Genomic DNA, 22,304 nt, shown 5'->3' on the forward strand with positions numbered 1-22,304 from the left:
GGAACCAAGGGCAGGGGTCGTGCCCACAACTGGATGGGGCTGGTGGCACTCAGGGATGCTTTTGTAGGAATCCCTACGGTACCCAACCTCTGTGGAGCACTGCCAGCCTGGGGGAGCATCCCACCCCACACTGGGGGCTATGCCCCCATAGGCTGAGGAAAGAGGGGATTGAGACCCCATATACTCACAGTGTGTCCCAGGAACTGCTGATTTAATCAATGGCTGGGACTTTATTGCAGTCATGGAGTCCATGGAAAGACACATCTCTGGTGCTTCTCAGCTGTGGCCGTGGGACGGGACCTGAGGCAATTCCCTCTTTGGGATGCAGCCCATAAGTTTAAAAATCCCTGCACAAGCTGAGAGCCAAAGCCACGGCGGGGACAGGACACTGAGCCCCCTGTCAGCAGGCATCAAGGTGGGTGAGCAGCTGGGGGCTGGCAGGGTGGGAGCTGGAGGAACATGAAGGAAACCCCCTCTCCTACACCCCCATCCCAGCCCTCAGCACTCAGAGACACAGCCCTGAGCTCGGCCTTCCTGCTGGATGTCTGGCAGGGTGTGGGGAAACCAGCTGCTCCCACCCAAAGCCCCATCAGAGAGGCCAGAAGAGCAGCAATCCCTGTGGCCACAGGTTTCCAGAGCTTCCCCCATTGCCGTGTCCATTCCCACCGACACCAGCCGCGGGCCCAGAGGGCAACCAGGGACAACCCAGGGGTGGCAAATCCCCTCACTGACCTTGGTCTGAGAGATTTGCTGGGGCTGCACTGCCCTGGGCTGCACAGCACGGGGGGATTTAGGATCTTAGGACACCGTTTAGGGCCCTGCAGCCAAGTCCAGCAGCCCCACATCCCAGCTCAGCACCCACACACAGCAAAGCTCCTGAGCAGTGTCCAGCCTTGCACAGCCTGTCACCCCCTCCCACAGGGACAGTCCCCTGCACTTGGGGGTTCTGGGCTGGGCAGTGCCCTCATACCAGCCTGGGAACAGGGCAGCAAGGAGGCTGCCAGTTTGGGATTATGGGGTGTAATCCCCTTGGACCCCCAGTACTCTCATTACGGGACAGAAAACATAAACTAGTCCCTGGGAAATGACTCTGAGGGGGTCTCTCCTCACCCCTGACTCCACAGGCAGCACTGGTGGAGTGTTCTCTGCCCACATGCTCTACCAGGGGACAGGGCAGCCCCACAGGACACTGCCAGCGTGGTCCCCGTCCCCAGGCGGTGCAGGAGCAAGCACAGCATCCCAGGATGTGCCTGTCAGGAGCAGGAACACAGCCCATAAATCGCTCCAGCTGTGCTGGGAGCTGGATCCAGGCCATGACCGTGGCAGCCCCTCCTGCTCCCCTTGCCAAAGGGAACAAGCAGGGCACGGGGCTCTGGCTGTGCTGCCACCACACGCAATCCGTCTGCAATGCTGCCTGGCCAGCCAGGGGGGCTGGGCAGCTGCAGCCTGGATTTATATCAAGCAGGGCCAAAGGTTGGATTATTTAATTTTTTAATTTTTTTTTTTTTCAGTACAGCAGGAAATAACTGGGATAGTTACATACCTGGCGAGGTGGCTGAGGAACCAGGGGCCAAGGGACACAGAGGCTCTGGCACTGCCTGGAGCATTCTGGGGTTCTGTGAGCGGTGCTGTGCTGTGCAAGCCCCCAGGGCTGTGTGGGGACCTGCCTGAGCAGGGGGTGGTGGGACACAGCGAGGCTTCAGGAACTGGTGAAGAGTGGCTAGCATGAACTGGGTGGCTTAGAATCATAGAATCATGGAATTGTTGGGGTTGGAAGGGACCTTAGAGCTCATCTCACTGCAACAGATGGGCAGGGACACTTCCCACTAGCCCAGGTTGCTCCGACCTGGCCTTGGACACTTCCAGGGATGGGGCAGCCACAGCTTCTCTGGGCAACCTGTGCCAGGGACTCACCACCCTCCCAGCCAAGAATTCCTTCCCAATATCCCATCTAATCCTGCCCTGTGTCAGTAGGAAGCCATTCCCCCTCGTCCCATCACAGAAGTCTTCTCTGACACTGGTACTTCACTGACACCTTGACCCCTAAATCCTTCTTCTACCAAATCCTTCCTTTGCTGAGGGATCAGAGCACATTCCTCCTGACCCTGCTTTTCCATCCCCATGGGGCTCCTCCAGCCCTGTCCTCTCCAGCATGGTCGGCCTGGCTGCACCTTCTGGCCTGAGAGTTTCCTTTTACAGCATCTCCCTGAACGAGGTGGGTTGGGCGGTGATTTTTTTCTTAAAGATCGTTTCTTCAACATATCAGCCTTACCTAGAACTCTGAGTTGGTCCTTCAAGGCTTCTCACATGGCTGTGAGTCCTGAAATTGCAGGGTGTTGAGGATTGCTCTTTGGGAACCTCACCTGCACACAAGTTATAACAGTCCCAGGCAAGTCGTGGTCCTGTGAAACAGCATCAAACACCCTCCTACAGTAAAGAGTTGGAGATGTGCCTTTCCCATCTGCCTTTTCAAGTGCTGTAGGAGGTTCTCTACCTTCCCCTGCACTGCCCCAAGGCTACCCCTCCATCCTCTCCAGCAGGGGTGAACAGCATCCACACAGGCTGACACATCCTCAAATACTTTCCCAGCTTACAGTAGTTTTCATGGACCTCCTGAGCCAGAGCTGAGCCTTTTGCTGTGATAATCCCTGGTGGATTTTTCTTCCATGAACTTGAGCTGAACCCACCCTTTGCACACACGTGAGCTCCCAGTTTACTTGTTCTCAGAGATAATCCACAGATGAGATTTCTTCAGCCGGTGTTCAAAGTGCCTGAAGACAAAAGCCCATCGTCAGGCTTTTGGAAATCTGGGATTTATCCAAGTGCCCTTTGCCTCCAGCCCAGCCTAGGCTGAGCTCAGCCCTGCGGGGGACATCACCTGAGTCCCCCATTCAATGTAGGAAAGGAAAGTAACCAACCAGCCATCCCAGAGCCAGCCGTGGTCACACCTCCCCGGGACCACAGGGACCACCATGGATTGCCAGGACCACCAGGGACCACCTGGAGCACCTTCACCTTCCCTTTAGACCCCTGGAAATCTCTCAGCCATCTCCAGCAGGTCGTGCTGCCTCTGCCCCTGCTCTCGTGTTACCCTGCCTCCAATGATTTAAAGTTGTTTCCGCTGTCTGGGCTCCTCCTCCTCGTTCTTGAGATAATTGCTGAGATTTCCATTTTGCCAGATTCCTGGCCTTTCCCTGAACTTACTCCCTCAAAGCTCTTTCTGAAGGACCAGGCAGCTGCCCTGTGATATCCTCCCTCTCACGTGCTTCCCGGGAGTTGTGATGTAGCAGTTCCCAGCCCTTAGTCTTCGCTTTGCTGCTCTCCCTCCTTTCCTTTTCCAAGACACTAACTGCACATCCTCTTCCAGCTGTGAGTTAGGATAGACCCACCACTAGCCTGCCTAACCAGGTCATTTGGATCAACATGGGCTGGAGAGCACTCAGATGAGCAGCTGCAGCCAGGAAATCCAAAGATGCAATCCCCAGGCAAAGTCCTCCAACGCTGGAATCCTCCGGCAAAGGGAGGGCAAGACTCAACAGCCAGGAGGGATTGGTTGACATTGTTTCAGCCACAAGAGAACATGTCATCGAGCTCTAGGATGGATGAACTCAGGGGGGTGGAATGAGATGATCTTTAAGGTCCCTTCCAACCCAAACCCTTCCAGGATTCTCTCGCTCCATGGTCACTGTCACCCAACCCACTGTCACCTTCTCAGTCCGTTGCTCTCACTCAAAGGGGCTCATTTGACTTCTCTGCTTGCTCTCCCTGGGTGTGTTACACAGTCCGTGTCTGGTGATTTGGTTCCAGTTGGAACTGGCAAAGCTCAGCTCAGGTTCAGCTCAGTTTAAGAAAATAATAATGGTTTGACCTATTTGGCTCCACTCCCCCACAGACCACACCCCCATCCTCATTTGGGAAAGATGAAGCAACAGAGGGATCTCCCACCCCTCCTAACAATGGTGAGCTGCTGGGATTCATGGATGCCCCTGAGAAAGGAAGGACTGGGCTCCAGGAAATACTACAAGAGCCCGAGGACAAAATAAATAGTGGCAATTGGGCACAGCAGCCCATCCTCCTTCCTGAATATCCATAGAGTTGGGAGTTGGAGGAAATTACAAACTGCTTTTGAAGATTCAGGTACCCAGATACCACCTCGGTCCTCGAGTAGGGTGAGGTGGGGTGGCTTGACCTCACCAAACGTCCAGCAGTGCTTTAGGATCATCACAATGGACCTGCACAGGTAAGGTCCAGACTGCCCCGGGGTCACCACGGTGCCCTCTTGGACAGCAACCAGCCTCCACAAAAGCACTGAGTCATCTTTTGCAAGTCACAAGGAATCCCGTGCTTATTTCTGGCCTCTAATCCACTCATTAATTCCTGCCCCAGTGAAAGTTTGCACCTTATTGCTGAGCTGGACTTAATGGCTCCAGATTCCACCTCCTGGATCTCACCCAGCCTGTCCCTGGTGCTTCCCAGGATGTGGCAATCACTCCCTGAGGTACTGGCGTGGACCAGAGGACACTGAGTCACGAAGGTGCTGTTCCACGAAGGACTCTGAGTCACGAGGGTGCTGTCCCCTGAGGGATGCTGAGTCACGGGGCCGAGCTGTGCCAAGGTGCTCCTGATGAGCTGAGGACATGGGAGCAGGGAGGCAGCAGCAAGGGGAACCCACCTGGCTGTGGGAAGGGCTGTGAGGGAGGGGAAATGGGTGTGGGAGGTGATGGGGTGTGACAGGGCAAGCAGAGGACCTGTGGGTGGCAGCTGAGTTCTCCAGGTGTGTTGGACATGGGAAGGGGAAGTCCCCAGTCACAGGAAGAGAGAAGGTGGCAATTGGGTCCAGCTGGAATTGGCAAAGCTCAGCTCAAGTTCGGCTCAGTTCAAGAAAATAATAATGGTTTGACTTATTTGGCTGCACTACCCCAGAGACTCCCCTCTCTCGGGTAGGATGGGCAGAGGGTGAAGCACCCAAAGGATCCTCCATCCCTCCTACCAAGGATGAGAAAGGAGGAAGCATCAAGCACTGGGGGTGCAGGAGGGGTGGGAGGGCTGGGCACCAGGGGTACAGGGGGGGTTGAGGTTCATACACCAGGGGTTGGGGGGAATGGAGCACCAAGGGCTGGCGGTGCAGGAGGAGTGGGAGCACCAAGGATTCAAGGTGCAGGAGGGTTGGGAGCACCATGTACTGGGGATGCAGAAAGGGTGGGAGCACCAAGGACTGGGAGTGCATGAGGAATGGGAACACCAAAGATTTGGGCTTGGGGGGGTGGGAGCATCATGTAATGGGGGTGCAGGAGGGGCAGGAGCACCACACACTGGGGGTGTGGGTAGGATGGGATGTAGGTGACACAGGTACAGAGGCTGGGGCTGATGTGGGAGCACCGTGGCCACGGGGTGTTCTCGGCATGGCAGGGATATTTTGTCATTTGACAGGGGGACAGGCCACAGCCAGGGAACATGTCCTGTCCTAGGGGGCTGTGTGGGACATGGGCAGCTCTGTGGTGGGAGGACAGCCCTTCCCAGCCCTGTGAGAGGTCACAAATCAGCTCCGTGAGCTGCTCCCCCCATCTGCCTGCCCGTCCCGCTGGTCTGATCTGCATCCAGCTCTGAGCTGGGCTGTTCTGATTTATATCTCAGCCTCTCCTTCCTACCTGGTCCTGAGCCATGTGGGTGTTGGGGCCAGGGCAGATGGTTCAGTGACAGCAGCCCTGGGTGCCATCAATCACAGCAACGCCGGGATTTACAAACTGTGAAGTCGGGCAGGAGCCCAGTGATGTGGGGGGGGTGTCGTGGTGATGAGTGATGTGTGTTAGTGGGCAAAATCCACCAGCCCCTGGACACCAGAGGGCTGGGCTTTAGGGAAGAACTGGACAGTTGAAGGGCTGACAGTCTCTGGACACATTTGGATGCTGGGAAAGGAAAATGCTCCGTTCTCTGAGGGTGTGAGTGTGGGGCCATCCCAACCCACGGCAGCGCTGGGGTGTGAAACCCCAGCAGCCATCCTGGTCCTGCTGTCTGTCACCTCCTCAGCCATGGAAAGATCACAGAATCATTAAGGTTGGAAAAACCCTCTGAGATCATCAAGTCCAACCATTCCCCCAGCACTGCCAAGGCCACCACTGACCCATGTCCCCAAGTGCCACATCCACACAGCTGTTAAATCCCCCCAGGGATGGGGACCCCACCACTGCCCTGGGCAGCTGTGACAGGGCCTGACCACCCTTTCAGTGAAGAAATTTCTCCTGCTACCCAACCTAAAACTCCCCTCTGCCTCTGCCTGCCATGGGGGTTCCCCACATCCCACCAGGCTGGTACCCCACAGAATCTGTGGGGCAGGGCAGTGCTCTTGTCTGGGAGAAGAGAGAAAAAACAGAGAAGAGGCTCCTGGGAGGGCAGGAAAAGTACACACTGAAGGGATCTGATTGCTCCATAAGCTCAGGGGATGGATGTGGGTGCCAAGGCAGGGGAGCAACAGGACCCAGGCTGGGATGCCTGTGGTTCTGTGAGGTCTCAGCCACGAGAAGCTGCTCAGAGCAGGAGCTGGACATGTTCAGGGATGCTCAGTGCAGCCTCCAGTCTGCATCCCACCCTTCATCCCACAGCATAGCCACTGTGGCTGCTGATGGTCCATGACACGGGGGTATGTGTGTGATGGACATCGTTCCAAACCCCCTGGATGTGTCAGGGTGCCCGCAAAAGCACAAGCCTTGGGCACTTGTGTCCCTCTGTGCTCTTGCTGGGAACCAACTGACAGTCACTAATTGATGCCACTGGACTCATCCGTGGCTCTGTGGGTAACTCTGAGGCACGCAAGGTCAGGGGACCCCTCATCTCATCACTCCACTCTGATGAAGAGGCTCAGGAATATCCGAACAGCTTTTGTTGGTACTGGAGGACAGCATCAGTCCCACCCTAAGGGCCAAAGATGTGCTAAGGATGCCTTGCAAAGGCCCTGGGGTGTGCAAGCCCACCTGCCTGGTGAACTGCTGCCACTACACACTACACCCAGGGGTCCAGGACTGACTTAGAGAGGGGACCTGCAGGTCAGGTGACATTGCCCATGTTGGCCTGACCCTGCAGAGGACCCAAACCCAGCTCAGACCTGGACTTTTCCATCACCCGTCCTAGCTCAGCAGTAGGTTTGAGGGCAAGGGAACCCACCTAAGCTGCCCTTCCACCCCTGCAGCAGCTCCTTGGTGAGGGAGGGCAGGCGAGGTCACACCAGAGATCTGTGGGCTCGGGGTGCTCAGCCCCCACCTCGGGGCCACGTGTTCCCCCAGTCTCCCTGCTGAGGGGTGATGGGGACACCCCAGCAGAGCAGCTGGACTGAGCTGCAGGGTCCCAGCAGGACGGGGGGATGCACCTCACCAGGCACAGCCAGACCCCCTGTCCCCAGGCAGGGGACAAGGACAGCGCCCCGCGGACCTGCGCCATGGGAGCAGGACATACGTGCCCCAGGGGGAGCCCTCCAGCACCAGGCCACGTGTCAGGACAAAGTCCAGCCTCACATCAGCCCTGGGAACGCTCCAACCTGCCACAACCTGCTGCCATCTCTGTCCGCCACCATCCTCAGGGGACAGCCCAGGGTTGGCACCGGGTCCGGTCCAGACCCCTGCTGGCCGGTGCTGGGTCCAAGCTGGGCCCAGGCCAGCCCGGAGCCGTGGTGATGAAGCTGTTTGCACAGCTGTGAGCTCTGACAGAGCCAGCCAGCCCCGGGAAGGAGGTGTTTGGAAAAGCGTCGGCTGATCCGGGGCTGGATCCGGGCGGGTCAAAGCTCAGGGAAAGCACAACCCACCAGGGGCATCAGAGCCGGGGGAAGGGGGATGCTGGCAGTGCCCTCTCTCTCTGGTTTGTAAATGGAGGTTCAGTTAGTGGTGAAAACCATGATGGGAGTGTGGAAGCCGTTGTTAGAGGCCCGGGAGCCACCGCCATGCCGGGGGGGCAAGTGGGAGGGGCAGGATTGGACCCACGCCGGTGGGTGCAGAGGGGACAAAATGCCCGTAGGGTAGCATTTTGCGGCGGTAAGAGCTGTCATAGGGCTGCAGCCCCTCCCGCGGGGCCCATCCTGGAGCCACCCGTGTGTCCTCGGCGTGGGTGGGATAATCCCTCCTTTCGCGGCTCCGACTCCTCGCCGCCCCCAGCCCCACACGCCTCTGTGCCACCCCCCAGGAGCTCTCCGAGGGTGTCCCCGGGGGTGACAGCGGAGCCCGGCGGGCGCGGGGTCCGTCCCGCGGGTGGAGGGCTCCCTCTCGAGGGCCCCGGGCAGCACTGCCCGGCCAGGGGGCTGAGCTGGGCCCACGCGGGGCCGCGGGCAGGGCCCCACGGGGACCTGGAGGGCAGGGCAGAGGAGGGACACAGGGACCGCTGTGGAGCCGCAGCGAGGAGGGCATGCGGCCACCAGTGTGGCCTCGGGGCTCCATCAGGGCACTGCAATTTCTTCCAGCCGTTAATTAGCGGCTGGATCCGTCCCCTTCAGCGCTGGAAACAGCCCGAGGCGACGGGGCACAGCTGTGGCTTGTCCCACACGCCACGTCCTCGCTACGACACCAAAGGTTGGTTTGGCAGAGGACGAGTCGCTCCCAGCGAGGCGGGGACTCCCCAGTGACCTCCCATGGGGCACTTCCAAGAGATAACGAGCGTCTTGGTGCATTACAAATTCTGGGCACCTGGACCAGACACTTTGGAGAGCGATGATGTGGAGAAGACACCCTACCCATCTCCCCGTGCATCGTGTTGGCTCTCAAGGCTGCTTCTTGCCCTGAGCAAAACCCAAACTTCATGTAGAATATACACTCAGGACACCTTAATATGGAAGGGACCCAATAAGGATCAAGTCCATCTCCCTGCTCCCCGCAGGAGCCAAGATGCTCCTCCTCCTCCTTCCCAGCCCCGAGGATCCACGGTCCTGTTCTCTGTCCCCAAGGGGCAGCACAGAATGACCCCCAGCCTGTGGGGAAGGACCTGCCCCGGTGGTGGGTGCGCCCTTCCCGGGGTCCGGGAGAGCCGCTCAGCGTTGGGATGTCCCTGTCACAGGCGGCGGGAGAGGAGGGGTCAGGTGGTGGCCGGTGTCCCCACTCGCTGGGTGACATGTCGGAGCGCAGGAATTAGATGCGGGTGCAGGGACGGAGGTGACAGCGCGGCATCGGGGCCCTGCGGGGCTGGGACAGGTGGCCAGGATGGAGGTGACCTGTCCGGGGGACTATCCCTGCACCGGGGACGCCAGTGACAGGATAGGGACTGACCCCTGCACGGGACAGAGCAGCAGAGACAGGGGACACTGCAGTGGTGGCCCTGGGGCTCCTAGTGCCACCCCCTGTGGGCATGTGGTGTCACCCCCCCCCAGGGCATTTTGTGTCACCATCCCTGGGTACTTGGTCACCTGCCAGGGCACTTGGTGTCACCATCCCAGGACACTTGGTCACTTCCGAGGTGCTGGGGCCGGGTCCTGAGCTGGGTCACTGAGCCAAAGGGGAGCGGGGGGCGTGTCCCTGGTGCCGTGTCCCCGGTGCGGGGGGCGTGTCCCAATGCCAGGGGCGTGTCCCGGTTTCGGGAGTCGTGTCCCGGTGCGGAGGTCGTGTCCCCGGTGCCGTGTCCCGGTGCGGGGGGAGTGTCCTGGTCACGAGGGGTGTCCCCGGTTTCGAGGGGCGTGTCCCCGGTGTCGGGGGCGTGTCCCGCTGTTGGGGGGCGTGTCCTGGTCACGAGGGGCGTCCCCGGTGCCGGGGGCGTGTCCCCGGTGCCGGGTCCGAGGGTCGCGGCGGTTCCCGGTGTCCCCGGGATGGTGTTGCCGTCGGGGGTGCGGGAGCGGGTGGCGGCGGTTCACGGGGGCTCGGCGCTGCCCGAGCGGCTCCGGCTGTACGACGGCTGGGCCACCGACTACGACCAGGTACCCGGGACAGCGGGGCACCGGGGGGGGGGTGGCCGAGGCTGTCCGCGCTCACCGCCGTGTCCCCGCAGGATGTGGCGGCCCTGGAGTACCGAGCACCGCATCTCGCCGCCGCCTCGCTCGCCTTCGCCTTCCCCGCTGCCCCCGCCGGGGCGCGGCTGCTCGACGTGGCCTGTGGCACCGGGCTCGTGGCGCGGGAGGTACCGGGGGGGAATGGGGTGGGATGGGATGGAACTGGGATGAGGGATAACGCCCGTCTGCCCCCGCAGCTCCACCGCCGCGGGTTCCGCTGCCTGCACGGCGTGGACGGCAGCGCGGGGATGCTGGAGCGGGCGCGGAGCACCGGGCTCTACCAGGAGCTGTGGCAGTGTGTCCTGGGCCGGGAGCCGCTGCCCGGGCCCGCAGGTAACGGGGCGGCACCGGGCGCGGGGAGAGCCGGGGGGACCCCGAGGGGTCACCCCTCGTGTCCCTGCCCGCAGGTAAGGGGGTGGCACTGGGCGGGGGGAGACCCGGGAGGACTCCTCGGTGATGTTCCTCGTGTCCCTGCCCGCAGATAACGGGGTGTCACCGGGTGGAGGGAGCCCCGGGGGACCCCCGGTGACACCCTGTCCGCAGGTAACGGGCCGGCACTGGGCGGGGGGAGCCCCGGGAGGACCCCTCGATGACACCCCCGTGTCCCCGCAGAGCAGTACGATGCCGTGACGGTGGTGGGGGCTCTGGGCGAGGGGCAGGTGCCGACCACGGTGCTACCAGAGCTGCTGCGTGTCACCAAGCCGGGTAAGGGGGGTCTCGGTGTCCCCTCCCCGCCGGCACCCCCGCGGTGGTGGGATGGGGACACGGAGCCCCGGTGGATGAGGATCTCCGGCTGGGCGCTGGTCCCGTGCCACAGATGGGGTGTGGCTTTGTTCCTGGGGCCTGGGATGGTGATGGCCCGGGGTCCCTGACTCTGCTCGCTGGCAGGTCCGGGCGGTGGGACGAGGCAGGAGTTGGCGGTGGCACTGCTGGTGCGTGACAGCCTGTGCTCAGGCGTGACGTCCTGCCCGGCCCGTGCCCACTGCCCTCCTGCCCTTCCCATGTTCTGCCCGCTGTCCTGCCCATCCCCTGCCCACTGCCCTCCTGCCCTGCCCATGCCCTGCCCGTCCCCTGCCTACTGTCCTGCCTGTCCCTTGCCCATCCCCTGCCCACTGGACAGTATATCCCTTGCCCACTGCCCTCCTGCCCTGCCCATTCCCTGCCCAGTACCCTGCCCGTCCCCTGTCCCCTGCCCTGCCCATCCCCTGCCCTCTGTCCGGCCTGTCCCCTGCCCACTGACTCCCGGCAGGCTCTCACTGCCTCCCCTTGCCCCCCACCCTTTCCGAGGGGCTGCCACCCCCAGGGAGGGACACCCAGTGTCAGTGTCACCCGTGCCCTGTCCCACAGGAGGCTTCCTGTGCCTGACGACAAGGAGCAACCCCTCGAACCTGCGATACAAGCGGGAGCTGGAGGCAGAGCTGGGGAAGCTGGAGCGCTGTGGAGCTTGGCAGAAGCTGCTGGCCCAGGAGGTGGAGCACTGGGAGAGGGCCACCTCGGAGGAGGAGAGCACCCAGGGCACTGGCTACATCTCTGGAGTGGTCTACCTCTACCAGAAATGCCCTGTGCCCCCCCTCGAGGAGGACTGAGAGCTGGCACGGCTCTGGAGGGGGGGTGAACACTTGGCCTCCTGTATAAAATTCAGCCCAGTGACCCCCTCCTGGAGCAGGGCAGCTGCTGGAGGGGGATAACATTTTGAGGGTGTGTCCCCATTCCCTTCCCCATGTCCTTCTCCCCGAGGTCTGGGCCTAAGGACCTTGTCTGCTCCTCAGCATGGGGAGGCTCTCCTAGTCTCACCAGGGTCTCCTGAGCACCACCATTAGCTCTGACATTCAGGTATTGTCCCCAACACCTCAACCCTCACCATGACATTTTGCAGACCCACATGGCTGTTCAGAGCCATCTCCTGTCCAGGATGTCTTCTCACTGTGCCCACCTTGGCACTCATGGTCAAAATCTGGATCCTTCTTTGTCTTCCACTCCCAGCCCCCCTGGGCTTTACCTGGGGAGTGCTGGAGGTGGATCCCCATCACTGTGTCCTGCAGCCTCCCATCCTCATCCTCCCCAGGGGATAACCCAGTGCACACTGAGGTGCAGGAGACCTCCACATCCAGAGCAGCAGCAGCAGTGCCAAGGTGACACCCAGCTGGAGAGGCTTCCAAGCACCCCATCCACCTTTCATCCCACAACAGCTGCTCAAATCTCTCATTTTCCCAGAGCTTTGTAGTTAATGGTCTGGGTGGGAAACGAATTTGGAAGGAACTTGGGGAGCTGGTGACTGCTCCCCACCCAGGAGTCACCCAGCCCTGCCTGCCCAGCCTGTTCCCCCAGCCCCTTGCTGTGCTGCCTACACAATTCCTTCTCCACTGATCCCTTGGGTAGTTTTTTACCCAAATCTCTTGCTGGAATATATGAGGTTTTTTCCCTTTTCCCTTCCCCCAGACCTGTTCCTGCTCATCCTGTTCCCATGGTCCTTGGGAACATGTTACTTCTTTCCCCTTGGTAGCGTTTCCCAGGTGGGAGGCGGTGTCTGTGTCTGTCCCTGTCTTGCACTCAGGGTATCCTAGATCTCCAACACTCACCCTCCCCATGGCTCCTGCCATCCTTCCACATTGTCCCCCCAGGTCTTGGGGTCCCTGTGGCCATCATGGGTAGCTGCCCTACCACCCTCTCCCCCTGTTTGTCCCCAACACTGTCCCCTGGGCAGTTGGGGGTCGTGGCTGTCCCCAACCCTGTACTTGGCTGTTCAATAAATCCCCGTCCCCACTGTCTGCCTGCTGTGTGTTGTTCCTGGAGCTGTGGACCCTCTGGGGTGGGTGGCCAGAAGCCTGGGAGTGGGGATTGGGCCTTTCTCTGGGGGCTCAGAGGACCTGGTGTCCCCCCTTGTGCCCCTCTTAGCTCTCAGCATCCTCTCCCTGCCTCAGTTTCCCTGCTGTGGGATACCCCAGGAGCACCCTGGCTGGCTACTGCTGCTTTCCCGTGGGGACATGGGGACGTGCCAGGCACCGAGGCAGCAGCCCTGACCTGGCATCAGGCTGTCAGGGCACAGCACCCCCAGGATATATCACCCTCCTCCCCACACCGCGCCATTCAGAATGAGCCCAGGCAGCCTCGGTGGCACCAGGTTATTTATAGTCCCTGCTCTGGGGAAGGGCACATGCTGGAGGACCGTGCTGGGGTGCAGTCAGCATGGGAATGGGGATGGGGATGGGGATAGGGATAGGAATAGGGATAGGGATAGGGATAGGGATAGGGATAGGGATAGGGATAGGGATAGGGATAGGGATAGGGATAGGGATAGGGATAGGGATGGAGATGGGGATGGAGATGGGGATGGGGATGGGACAGGGATGGGGATGGGGGTGGGGATGGGGTGGCACAAAGAGGCAGGGCAGGGACAGTGGTGCTCTCTCTTGGTCTGGCACCTGGCACAAGGGCTCACACGTAGTCCTTCATGGGGTAGTCTGTTGAATCGCAGGTCTTCACCCCTTTGTAATTCTTAGCGTAGGAATCCTGCGGGTATTGGCTTCTAAAGCGGCACAGGATAAACCCACCGAAGAACAAGAGGGCAAAGGCGATGAAGCCAATGTAGATGGCAGCCCCCAGCTCTCTACTGACAGCCTCGAGCCCCGTGGGGGTGTAGGAGTTGTTGATGATGTTGCTGGCAGTCCAGGAGACGGCGGTGAGGACCATGGCGGAGGACGTGATTAACATGGAGCCTGACGCGATGACGAACTCGCCCTTGTAGCCGCTGCCTCTGCCCATGCAGCCGGAGAAGTTATCACGCATGAGAGTGATGATGAAGCTGATGAAGCTTGTGACGAGGGAGAAGACCACCAGGGTACGGGCAATTAGCAAGTCGGGGGTGATGTCCAGCTGGGAGCTGTAATACCTGCACTGCGACTGCCCCGTGCCATCGTTGGCGCAGGTCACCCACAGCCCGTCCGAGTACGACTGGGACCCTGCGTTGTTGGAGCCGAGGCAGTTTGTCACCCTCCACATGGGCAAGGCACAGATGATTATAGTGGCCACCCAGCCCACTATGCCTGTCACCAGCCCAATCGTCTGTATCGACCTCCTTTCCATGGTCAGTACCTGTGGGGACAGGGCACAGCTGTCATGGACATGACCCAAAGCCAGGGGGTTGCTGGAGAGCACAGGCTTTGTCTGCTGTGTCCTGCTCCCCATCGGGGTGGGAACAGCTGCAGGACAGCATGGGCACTCAGGGGATATGGGGATGTGAGTGACATGGGGCAGTGCTGAAGATCAGCATGTGGACACAAGCGACATGGGGACAGGTGTGGCACAGGACATTGCTGCAGGACAGCATGGGGACACGAGTGACATGGAGACAAGAGTGACATGGGGCACTACTGCAGGACAACATGGGGACATGAGCGGCATTGCTGTGGGACAGCATGGGGACACACAGATGGCAATGAGGACCCGGGCCCTGAGCAGGCCGATGTGCAGGGGCCCTCACGTGTCACACTGTCCCCTACAATGTCCCCACAGCACAGGGCAGCCTCTACCATCAACCCTTCTTGGCGCATGGCAAGTGTCAGGGAGGCAACAGCTTTTGGGAAGCAGGATGAGGGTCTCACGGTGCCCCTCCTGCCATGCTCCAGAGTGCAGATCCCCCACCCCACACTCACCCCATATCCTGCTGTGGCAGCAACCTCCCAGTGCCTACCCCATGCCCTGCTCCACTACTGGTGCTTCAGCCTCCTTGGCCATGAGCATTGCTCTGGGGGGCACAGGTAGGGAAGGCAGACCCCCCTCCCTGCAGCACCAGCTGCTCCCGGATGGAGTGCAGGTTGCTGCAGTGCCCTTTGGACCCGGGATTTCCTTTCTGGGGTGCTGGGAATGGGTCAGAGCTCAGCTCTGCTCCAATCCCAGCTGTGGAGGGTAGCTCTTTCAGTGATACTGGCTCTTGGCCCCCGGGAGCAGTTCCCATGGGGCAAACCCTGGTGAGGGGCTGCAGGGTCACCACAGACATCACCCCTGGCAGAGGAGTGTCTGTTTAGGCACACACCAGATGCACAAACAGCTCAACCACGGTGGCTGCCATGGCCCTGGCTCAGCCCAAACCAGCTCAGCCCAGCACGGAGCAGAGTTCACCCCCGGGTGCCCAGCAGCTGGGACTGGCTGAGTTTTTATGGCCCCGAGCTCAGCGGGGTATCGGTTGTGCCCGGCACACCCTGCGGCACTTGCCAGAGGTTTCACCATCATTTCTCCTACCCCAGTTTCGGTTTCTCCAACCTCTCCTTTCCCGTTGTGTCCCCATTCCTTTCCCAGCACCTTTCATCCCTCGGTGACCTGATGGACACCCAGCACTGAGACCTTGGGCCATGAAAGACCCTTTGGGCCAAAAAAAAGTGATGGGTGCCATCCCGGGCACCCTTTCCAAGCCAGCAGGACCTGGGCCACAAGAGACACCCAAAACAAGGTGCATGACCACCCACACAGGGACAAGCAGTGACCCCCCAGGGAAAAGCGGTGCCCCCACGGATCCCGAGGCACAGCAGGGATGTTTGCCAGAGCATCGCACTCACAGTGTGATGGCAGTTCCACCTGGCCACTGCCATTACAGGGCCACAACAATATTTTCCACCGTTCCCGTTCCCAGTGAAAGGATGGGAGAGTCCTCAAGCCCCAGACCCACATGAGACACCCAGAGCCAGGCAGCCAGAGTCAGCCCTCGTCCCCACACCCCCCGAGGTGGGAGGGAAGGATGTTCCCAAGCGCAGGGAGCACTGGCAGTGCCGGAAGCGAGATAGGCAAAGCACCCTGTACTGCCCACGCCGGCCCCGGGGTGCTCCCAGCCGCGGTTGTGGGTTGGCCCCGGGGCCAGCGCGCCCCGACTCGCCCTCGCCGACGCCTGCCACCTTCTTCCTGCTCGGGTGGGAAGGTCACACAGGCGTGGGACAGCCCTGGCGTCACCGAGGCACTGCGCCATGGAGACACCCGCTGTCACCCCCGGGGTGGCCCGGGGAGGGAGCGGTGGGGAATGCCAGGGCTAGAACAGGGTGGGTGGGGGTCGTGGGAGGCTCCGGAGAGAAGATTTGGGGGATCTCAAAAGAATGGGGATCTGCAGCACAGGAGCACCGGGCTGTCCCGCTAGCGGGTGTTGGAGAGGGTAAAGAACAAAAGGCACGGCGGGGTCTGAGCAGCTGCTGTTTAATGCGGGAAGGACGGATGCGGGGCCGGACGGCAGCAGAGCCAGGGGGACCGAGAGCCACCCTCTCCCGCCCCCGGGCACCCCGCTCAGGGGATGTCGAGCGGGGCGATGGATGGGGTCGGGTCTGAGAGTCGCCCCCCTCCACGCGGGTGCACGGTCCCGCTCGGCTCCCGCCTCCCCGACCGGTTCTCCCAGCCCGGCTGCTGCCTTCCCACTCCCAGGATAATGATGCCCCCGCCCTGGGGAGCTGCCGCGAGAAATCACACTCCGTACGGCCACTCCGAGCCCCGAAAGTAGGTCATAGTCAAAATTTAGGGTACAGGCAGGTGAAAGCCCCTGATAACCCTCGACACCCTGCCAGGGTCCGCAGAGCCACCACGTCCCCATGACCACATGGGACAAGTTCGCTGTCCCCACCAGCACCGACACCGCCACCCAGCCAGAGGGACTGACAGTCCCGGGGAGCTTCACCCGGTGAGAGCCCCGTGCCACCCGAGGGACGGGCTCTGGGAGCTCTGTCACCACATGGCACACCCCGATACCGAGAGCCAGGAGATGCTCGAGGGGGGGATCGGGTGGCATCTCAGAGAAGATGCCTCTGCTGGATGCTCCGGGAGGGGGGGAACAGGACCCCCGCCGCGGGCAGCCAGGACAGGATCTCCTTGTTCCCTGTCTCAACCGAGATTAAAGAACCGGCTCCAATCCAGGCAGAACAAAGGCAGCTCTGTCTGCCCTCCCTCGCACTGCCCCGGCGCCCGGCCAGCCCCAGCCCGGCCGGGGGGGCGGGTCGCGGGTCCGGGAGGTCCCAGCTCCCTGCGGTGGCCGGGGGGTCCAGGCGGGAGCGGCGGCTCCTACACGTAGTTGCTGGCTGGCAGCGAGCGGGCGGCCGTGAACTTGGCAGAGTAGGGCTTCTCCCCCCGGGGGGGGCAGGTGCAGCACAGGATCCCCCCCCCCAGCAGCAGCAGAGCAGAGGCCGCCCAGCCAATGTAGAGGGACGAGCCCAGGTCCCGCTTCTGGGAGTCGGCGACCAGCGGGTTGTAGAAGTCCTGGACGATGCTGTTGGCCGACCAAGAGATGGGGACGAGGATGAGGACGCCGGCCACGATGAAGATGATGCCCGAGAGGATCATGACCCTGGCTTTGGCGGTGTCGTCCTCCACGCAGTTGGTGCACTTGCCGCCGGCGACGGCGAGCAGGGTGCCCAGGATGGCCAGGACGATGGCCACCACCACCATGGCACGGGCGGCTTGCAGGTCCTGTGGCAGGCCCAGCAGGGAGTCGTACACCTTGCACTGCATCTGCCCCGTGCTCTGCACCACGCAGCTCATCCACAGCCCTTCCCAGATGATCTGGGCCACCACGATGTTGTTCCCCACGAAGGCCGTCTCCCGCCACATGGGCAGCGCGCAGCAGAGGATGGAGGCCAACCAGCCGATGACGGAGAGGGCGATGCCCAGCACCTGCATGCCCATGGAGGCCATGGCTCGCTCCCGGCACCCCTGCCCGCCTCCCGCCGTGCAGTGCCGGCCCCCGGGACCATGGCAGGCATTATATGCCTTTGCCGAGGGAGGAGCGCCGCCACAGCCGCCGTCCTGCCGCCGGCACCGGACGGAGGGGTAAAACCAGTTTCCCGGGATTCCTCCGCTTGTATTTCTCCCTCCAGCGCTGACACTTAATATCCCAGTTGCTCCCACGGAGGAGGACACAGGGGACCGGGATCAGGCCACCCAGGCGCAGGAGTGCATCCCACTGCTGTCTGTGGGCAGGCAGTGCCAAGGGCAGCGCTGGGGCTCAGCCCGGGATGCTGAAGGGGAAGAGCCGGTGTCCAGGCACCGGGATGTCTCTGCCATTACCGTCAGCACCTTCTGTTCCATCACCTGGATGGGTTCCTCCATGTTTTCGTGCCTCAGTTTGCCCCCAGCTCACAGTCACTGCTCCAGCAGCAGCCCAGTCTCAGGCCCCCCACGGCCCCATGCTGGGAGAGCAGCACACCGTCCCCCCCGCTGCCGGGCTCCGTGCCCAGCAGGACACAAGCAGCTCTTGTTTGCTCCTTGGCATCCATACCAGCACTTCCCAGCCCTCCATCAGGCCTCGGGCAGGAGGTGTCACCGCCCAGACCCACAAACCGGTTGGAGCAGCTGCTGGTTCCCCAAGGAGGAGAGACAGCACTGCCCGGGGCAAAATGGGGGGCAGACCCCAAACCTGCCCCACCTTGTGCTCCACCACCAGCCAGTGTTCACAGAGCTGCCCTCAGCCCCAGGTCTGCCCATGTCCTGCTGCCTGCTTGGTGGCTTGGGGCTGTGGGGGGCAGAGGTGGCCTCAAGGTGTCCCAGTGCCGTACCCACTGATCCCAGTGCCGATGCCAACACCAATGCCAACACCAATGCCAATACTGATGCTGATGCTTTGGGCACTGCCTGACCTCTCCTCTTTTAATCCATGACTCCCACACATGTCCCCTCCCTACTCCCTCAGCCCCTCCAGCACCTGCACAGGTGCTCAACAGACAGCAAGCAAGGACAGACAGACGGACATTGCACTGTTTCATCACCACAGCTTAATCCTGGGCCTCTGGGAAAGATAAGAGACACTGAGATAGTCCTGAGCACCGGGGTTACTGAGATGATCCAATCCCTTGTGCTAATTGCTCGGTGTGATGGGTTCTAGAGCTGCGCAGGATGTCCCCGGGCATCGTGTCCCAGTGTGGTGGGAAAAGCCAGGTGGTCCATGCACTGCAGTGCCAGGAGGATGCCTGGGGACATCCAGGTCTTGCTGCAGACTCCAACCTGTGGGGACGAGTTAGGGTCCTGCCTGACCCGTGCCAGAGGAGCCGCCCAGGCTCCATCCATCCCTCTGTCCTGCTGGAGTGCCCACATTACTCACATACCAGTGTGGCCACCCCGGGGCCAGAGCCTTGTGGTCAAGGGCTCCCTTTAATTTACAAGGTTCCAGAGCATCCCCGCTGGGGCCAGACTCTGCCTGAGGCTTTCACCTCCCAGCCGGGTGCTGTAACCACCACATAATTTGGGGCTGGAGAGAGGGACACACCCCCGTGTGTGTGTGTGCCTGGCATGGGCCGTGTCCCTGCAGGCACGTGGGGATGTGTTTGTGGGCTGGGGACAAATGACAAAGTGAGGACAAGGACTCCTCCACACACGGAGCATCAAACACCTGAGCTGCTCACATTCCCCCTCGAGCCAGAGCAGGCGCCAGCACGGCCTCCCACAGCCAATTACCGTAACTAATGCTGGAACGTGACATATATTCCAGCTGGTGGATGCCATCCAGGGACAGCCCCCGTGCTCTGTGTCCTTCCCCACGTCTCCCAGTGACGTGCCTGCCCACCCAGCAGCACCAGCCTTGTGTCCCCACCACTGGCAGCCAGTAGGACTGACAGATACTGGCTTGGCACAGAGTGGAGGAGCAACAGCCACCCCCAGTGCCCATGGAGCCTGAGGATGGTGGTGTAGCACAGGTGAGACCTCCGAGCACCTCAGCACATGCCATCCAGGACCACCACCCCATGGACATCAGCCCCACATGAGCACTGGCCCCATGGCCGTGTCTCCATGCTCATTCCCAGTGCATCTTGCAGGAGCTCAGTCCCTGGCTTTGTCCCAGTGCCATGGCACAGGCAGATGTAGGACCACAGCCCATCTGCCCAGCGGGGAGCTCCTCCACCCCAAAACAGGGTGCTCAACCCATCCTGAACTTTGGCCACCCAGCACCCGCCCCAGCACCCAGCCAGGTGTGGATGCCCTGCCCCAAATCCAGCAGGATTTGCAGGATGAGGGAGCCCGAGTTCCTGTCCCTGCTCCGCTGCGCTAAAGGGGTCAATGAAGGTAGAGCTCCTGCCCCAGCATGTCCATCAGGGGATGCCCTCCAATGCCTGCTCTGGCTTCACCAGCATGGGGACACGCTGCAGTGCCTTGAGGGCCCCCTGGGTAGTTAGGCCATCCCCAGGCAGGGAGGTGGCATTAAACCCAGGGTCACCACGATGCCAGGCACCACCGGGTGCACAGCAGAGGCTACACCACCCTGACCTTGCTCAGGGCAGAGGACACACCACAGGGAGAAGGCTCGGGGCACAAATCTCCTGCCAGAAAGGGTCACCAAGGACACAAGTGACAGTCCCATCTCACACACAGCTGGCACCAGCTCAGCCCTGCACTGAGCGAAGAGACCCTCATTCCCCAGCACCCACACATGGACCTACCACCCCGGCTGCTTCAAGGTCCCAAGAAGGCAGGTGACAGTTGCCAGCAAGAGACAATCCACAGGGATCTCTGGCTTTGCATCTGCCAAGGGAGGCATGGCCACCAGCCCTCTCGCTCAGCCCACGTGGAGCAGGCGGCCAGGGATTAGTTACCAGCAGCCCAGAGACTGAATGTTCCCAAAAAACATCCTTGCCCGACATAACCCCCCCCCCCAACCAACTCAAATGTGCACAGTCAGGTTGTTTCTCACTATGGGAAAGCAAAGTCTTATCGGCTCAGCAGGAGAAGAGCTGTGTGCCGGGACCTGCGGGGTCCCTGCGGGCAGAAACAGGACCTTTGCCCTGAAGTCACTCCAAAAGTCAAAGCTCTGTCCAATTTCTGAGCAAGTGGCTCCCGACATGTAAAACGCCCCCAAGTGCTGCCGAGGTGGTTGGCGAAGGGGTGGGGGAGACGATGACCACGGGTCAGGAAGGAGGATGCGGGCGGTGCAATGGGAGTCTCCTGGCCGGCGACGCTCGCAGGAAGGGGATGCTGTGGCAAAGCCGATCCCAGCGCGGCCCAGCATCCCCCGGACGAGCCCCCTGCCACATCCCGCTGGCCGGTGCCCCCCAGCCCCCCGTGTGTCGGCACCTCCCTCCCCGCCCCGCCGGCAGACAGAGCTGCCATTGATGCTCGGAGCCGCCTTTACCTGCTCGCCGCCGCGTCGGAGGGGTTCCAACAATGGGTTGCCTGTGCACCCTGAGCACCACCGAGCCAACAGTCCCGCGCCTGAAATATAAGCGGTCGAGGCAGCACTTACCGCCCCGGCCCCGCTCGCCCGGGGGGGGGAACGCGTGGCACTCCCGACCGCAGCGGAGGGGAAACACCCCAAATCCTGCACCGGCTGCCGCGCACGTGAGTGGGACGCGGCCCCGAGGCACCCGGGGCTGTTGCTGCCGTCACCTCTTGCTCACTCCCAGGATGATGGGTTCTGGGCGCATGGCACGAAGGGGATGCTGCACTGGGTGCCCCCCCCGTCCCCCATCCTTCTTGCCCCCCCAGGTGTCCTTCCTGCAGTGTGAGCCACCAATCTGGTGATGCTCCCATGATCTTTGGGGTCTGACCTTCATCTGGCATCTCTGCGTCCACAGCAGGCAAACCTGTCACCATGTCACCGTTGTGTGACCACAAATGTGGCCACCCGGCTTTGTCCTCATCCCGCTTGGATACTCCCTATCCCTCCCCAGCTGCGGGGGACAGGGAGGGGGATGCAGCAGGAGGGATGGGTGTGCCCCACAAGCACACTGGCTCCGTTTAGCCCTTTGGTAAACACTATTGATCCAGTTTCCTCACCACAAGAATGTGTCCTGCCAGAGGTGACCGGAACCCTGAAACCCCGGTGATTTGCCCCCTCCCTCACCCTGAGTCAGGTGTCAGTAGCTGCCCCAGGCAGACTCAACACTGGACAGAGCCTGTACTTTGGCAATTTGGGATGACAAAGTGTGAGGACGCAGCGCGTGGGGCTGATTGCAGGGTCGGGGGCTGCGGTGCTTTGCTGCCTCACCCCATCCCACTCTGCCCCAGCAGCTCCTACCCCAGGGGTATCCCCACTGCCCCACATACCTGCCTGGAGTATCCACCTCTCCCCCTGCATCACAGCCCTACCAGGGATGACCCTATTGCCCCATGCCCCTGTAGGAGGTATCTCCCCTGCCCCACATCCCTACACAGAGTATCCCCCCCACACACACACCTCTACCTGGGGTATCCCCCTTGCCCCATGCCCTTGTATGGAGCATCCCCACTTCCCCACAGACCTGCCTGTGCTATAACCCTGCCCCTACTCCCGAGTACCACAACCCTGCCTGGGGTACACCTTGCCCCAGAGCCCTGCCTGGGATAAAAGCTTGCCCCAGAGCCCTGCCTGTGGTATAACCCTGTCCTAGAGCCCTGCCTGGCGTACATTTGCACCCCAGAA

The 22,304-nt window shown here is 61.4% G+C and overlaps 3 protein-coding genes across 3 annotated transcripts; 1 reads left to right on the plus strand and 2 right to left on the minus strand.

Moving 5' to 3' along the window:
- Nucleotides 1-9,695: 9,695 nt before the first annotated feature.
- Nucleotides 9,696-12,718, plus strand: METTL27 (methyltransferase like 27). Its single transcript, XM_032707805.1, has 5 exons — nucleotides 9,696-9,880; nucleotides 9,952-10,080; nucleotides 10,150-10,285; nucleotides 10,565-10,657; nucleotides 11,300-12,718. Exons 1-5 carry the CDS (start codon nucleotides 9,773-9,775, stop codon nucleotides 11,536-11,538), a joined length of 705 nt encoding a protein of 234 aa, XP_032563696.1. The 5' UTR covers nucleotides 9,696-9,772; the 3' UTR covers nucleotides 11,539-12,718.
- A 669-nt stretch (nucleotides 12,719-13,387) lies between these two features.
- LOC116796869 (claudin-4-like) lies at nucleotides 13,388-14,035 on the minus strand. The gene has a single exon (XM_032707853.1). It carries the CDS (start codon nucleotides 14,033-14,035, stop codon nucleotides 13,388-13,390), a length of 648 nt encoding a protein of 215 aa, XP_032563744.1.
- Nucleotides 14,036-16,687: 2,652 nt separating this feature from the next.
- On the minus strand, nucleotides 16,688-19,488 carry CLDN4 (claudin 4). Its single transcript, XM_032707462.1, has one exon. It carries the CDS (start codon nucleotides 17,609-17,611, stop codon nucleotides 16,982-16,984), a length of 630 nt encoding a protein of 209 aa, XP_032563353.1. The 5' UTR covers nucleotides 17,612-19,488; the 3' UTR covers nucleotides 16,688-16,981.
- Nucleotides 19,489-22,304: the final 2,816 nt, after the last annotated feature.

This window comes from Chiroxiphia lanceolata, chromosome 20, assembly GCF_009829145.1.
Source record: "Chiroxiphia lanceolata isolate bChiLan1 chromosome 20, bChiLan1.pri, whole genome shotgun sequence".
In the NCBI taxonomy this organism is placed as follows: Eukaryota; Metazoa; Chordata; class Aves; order Passeriformes; family Pipridae; genus Chiroxiphia; species Chiroxiphia lanceolata.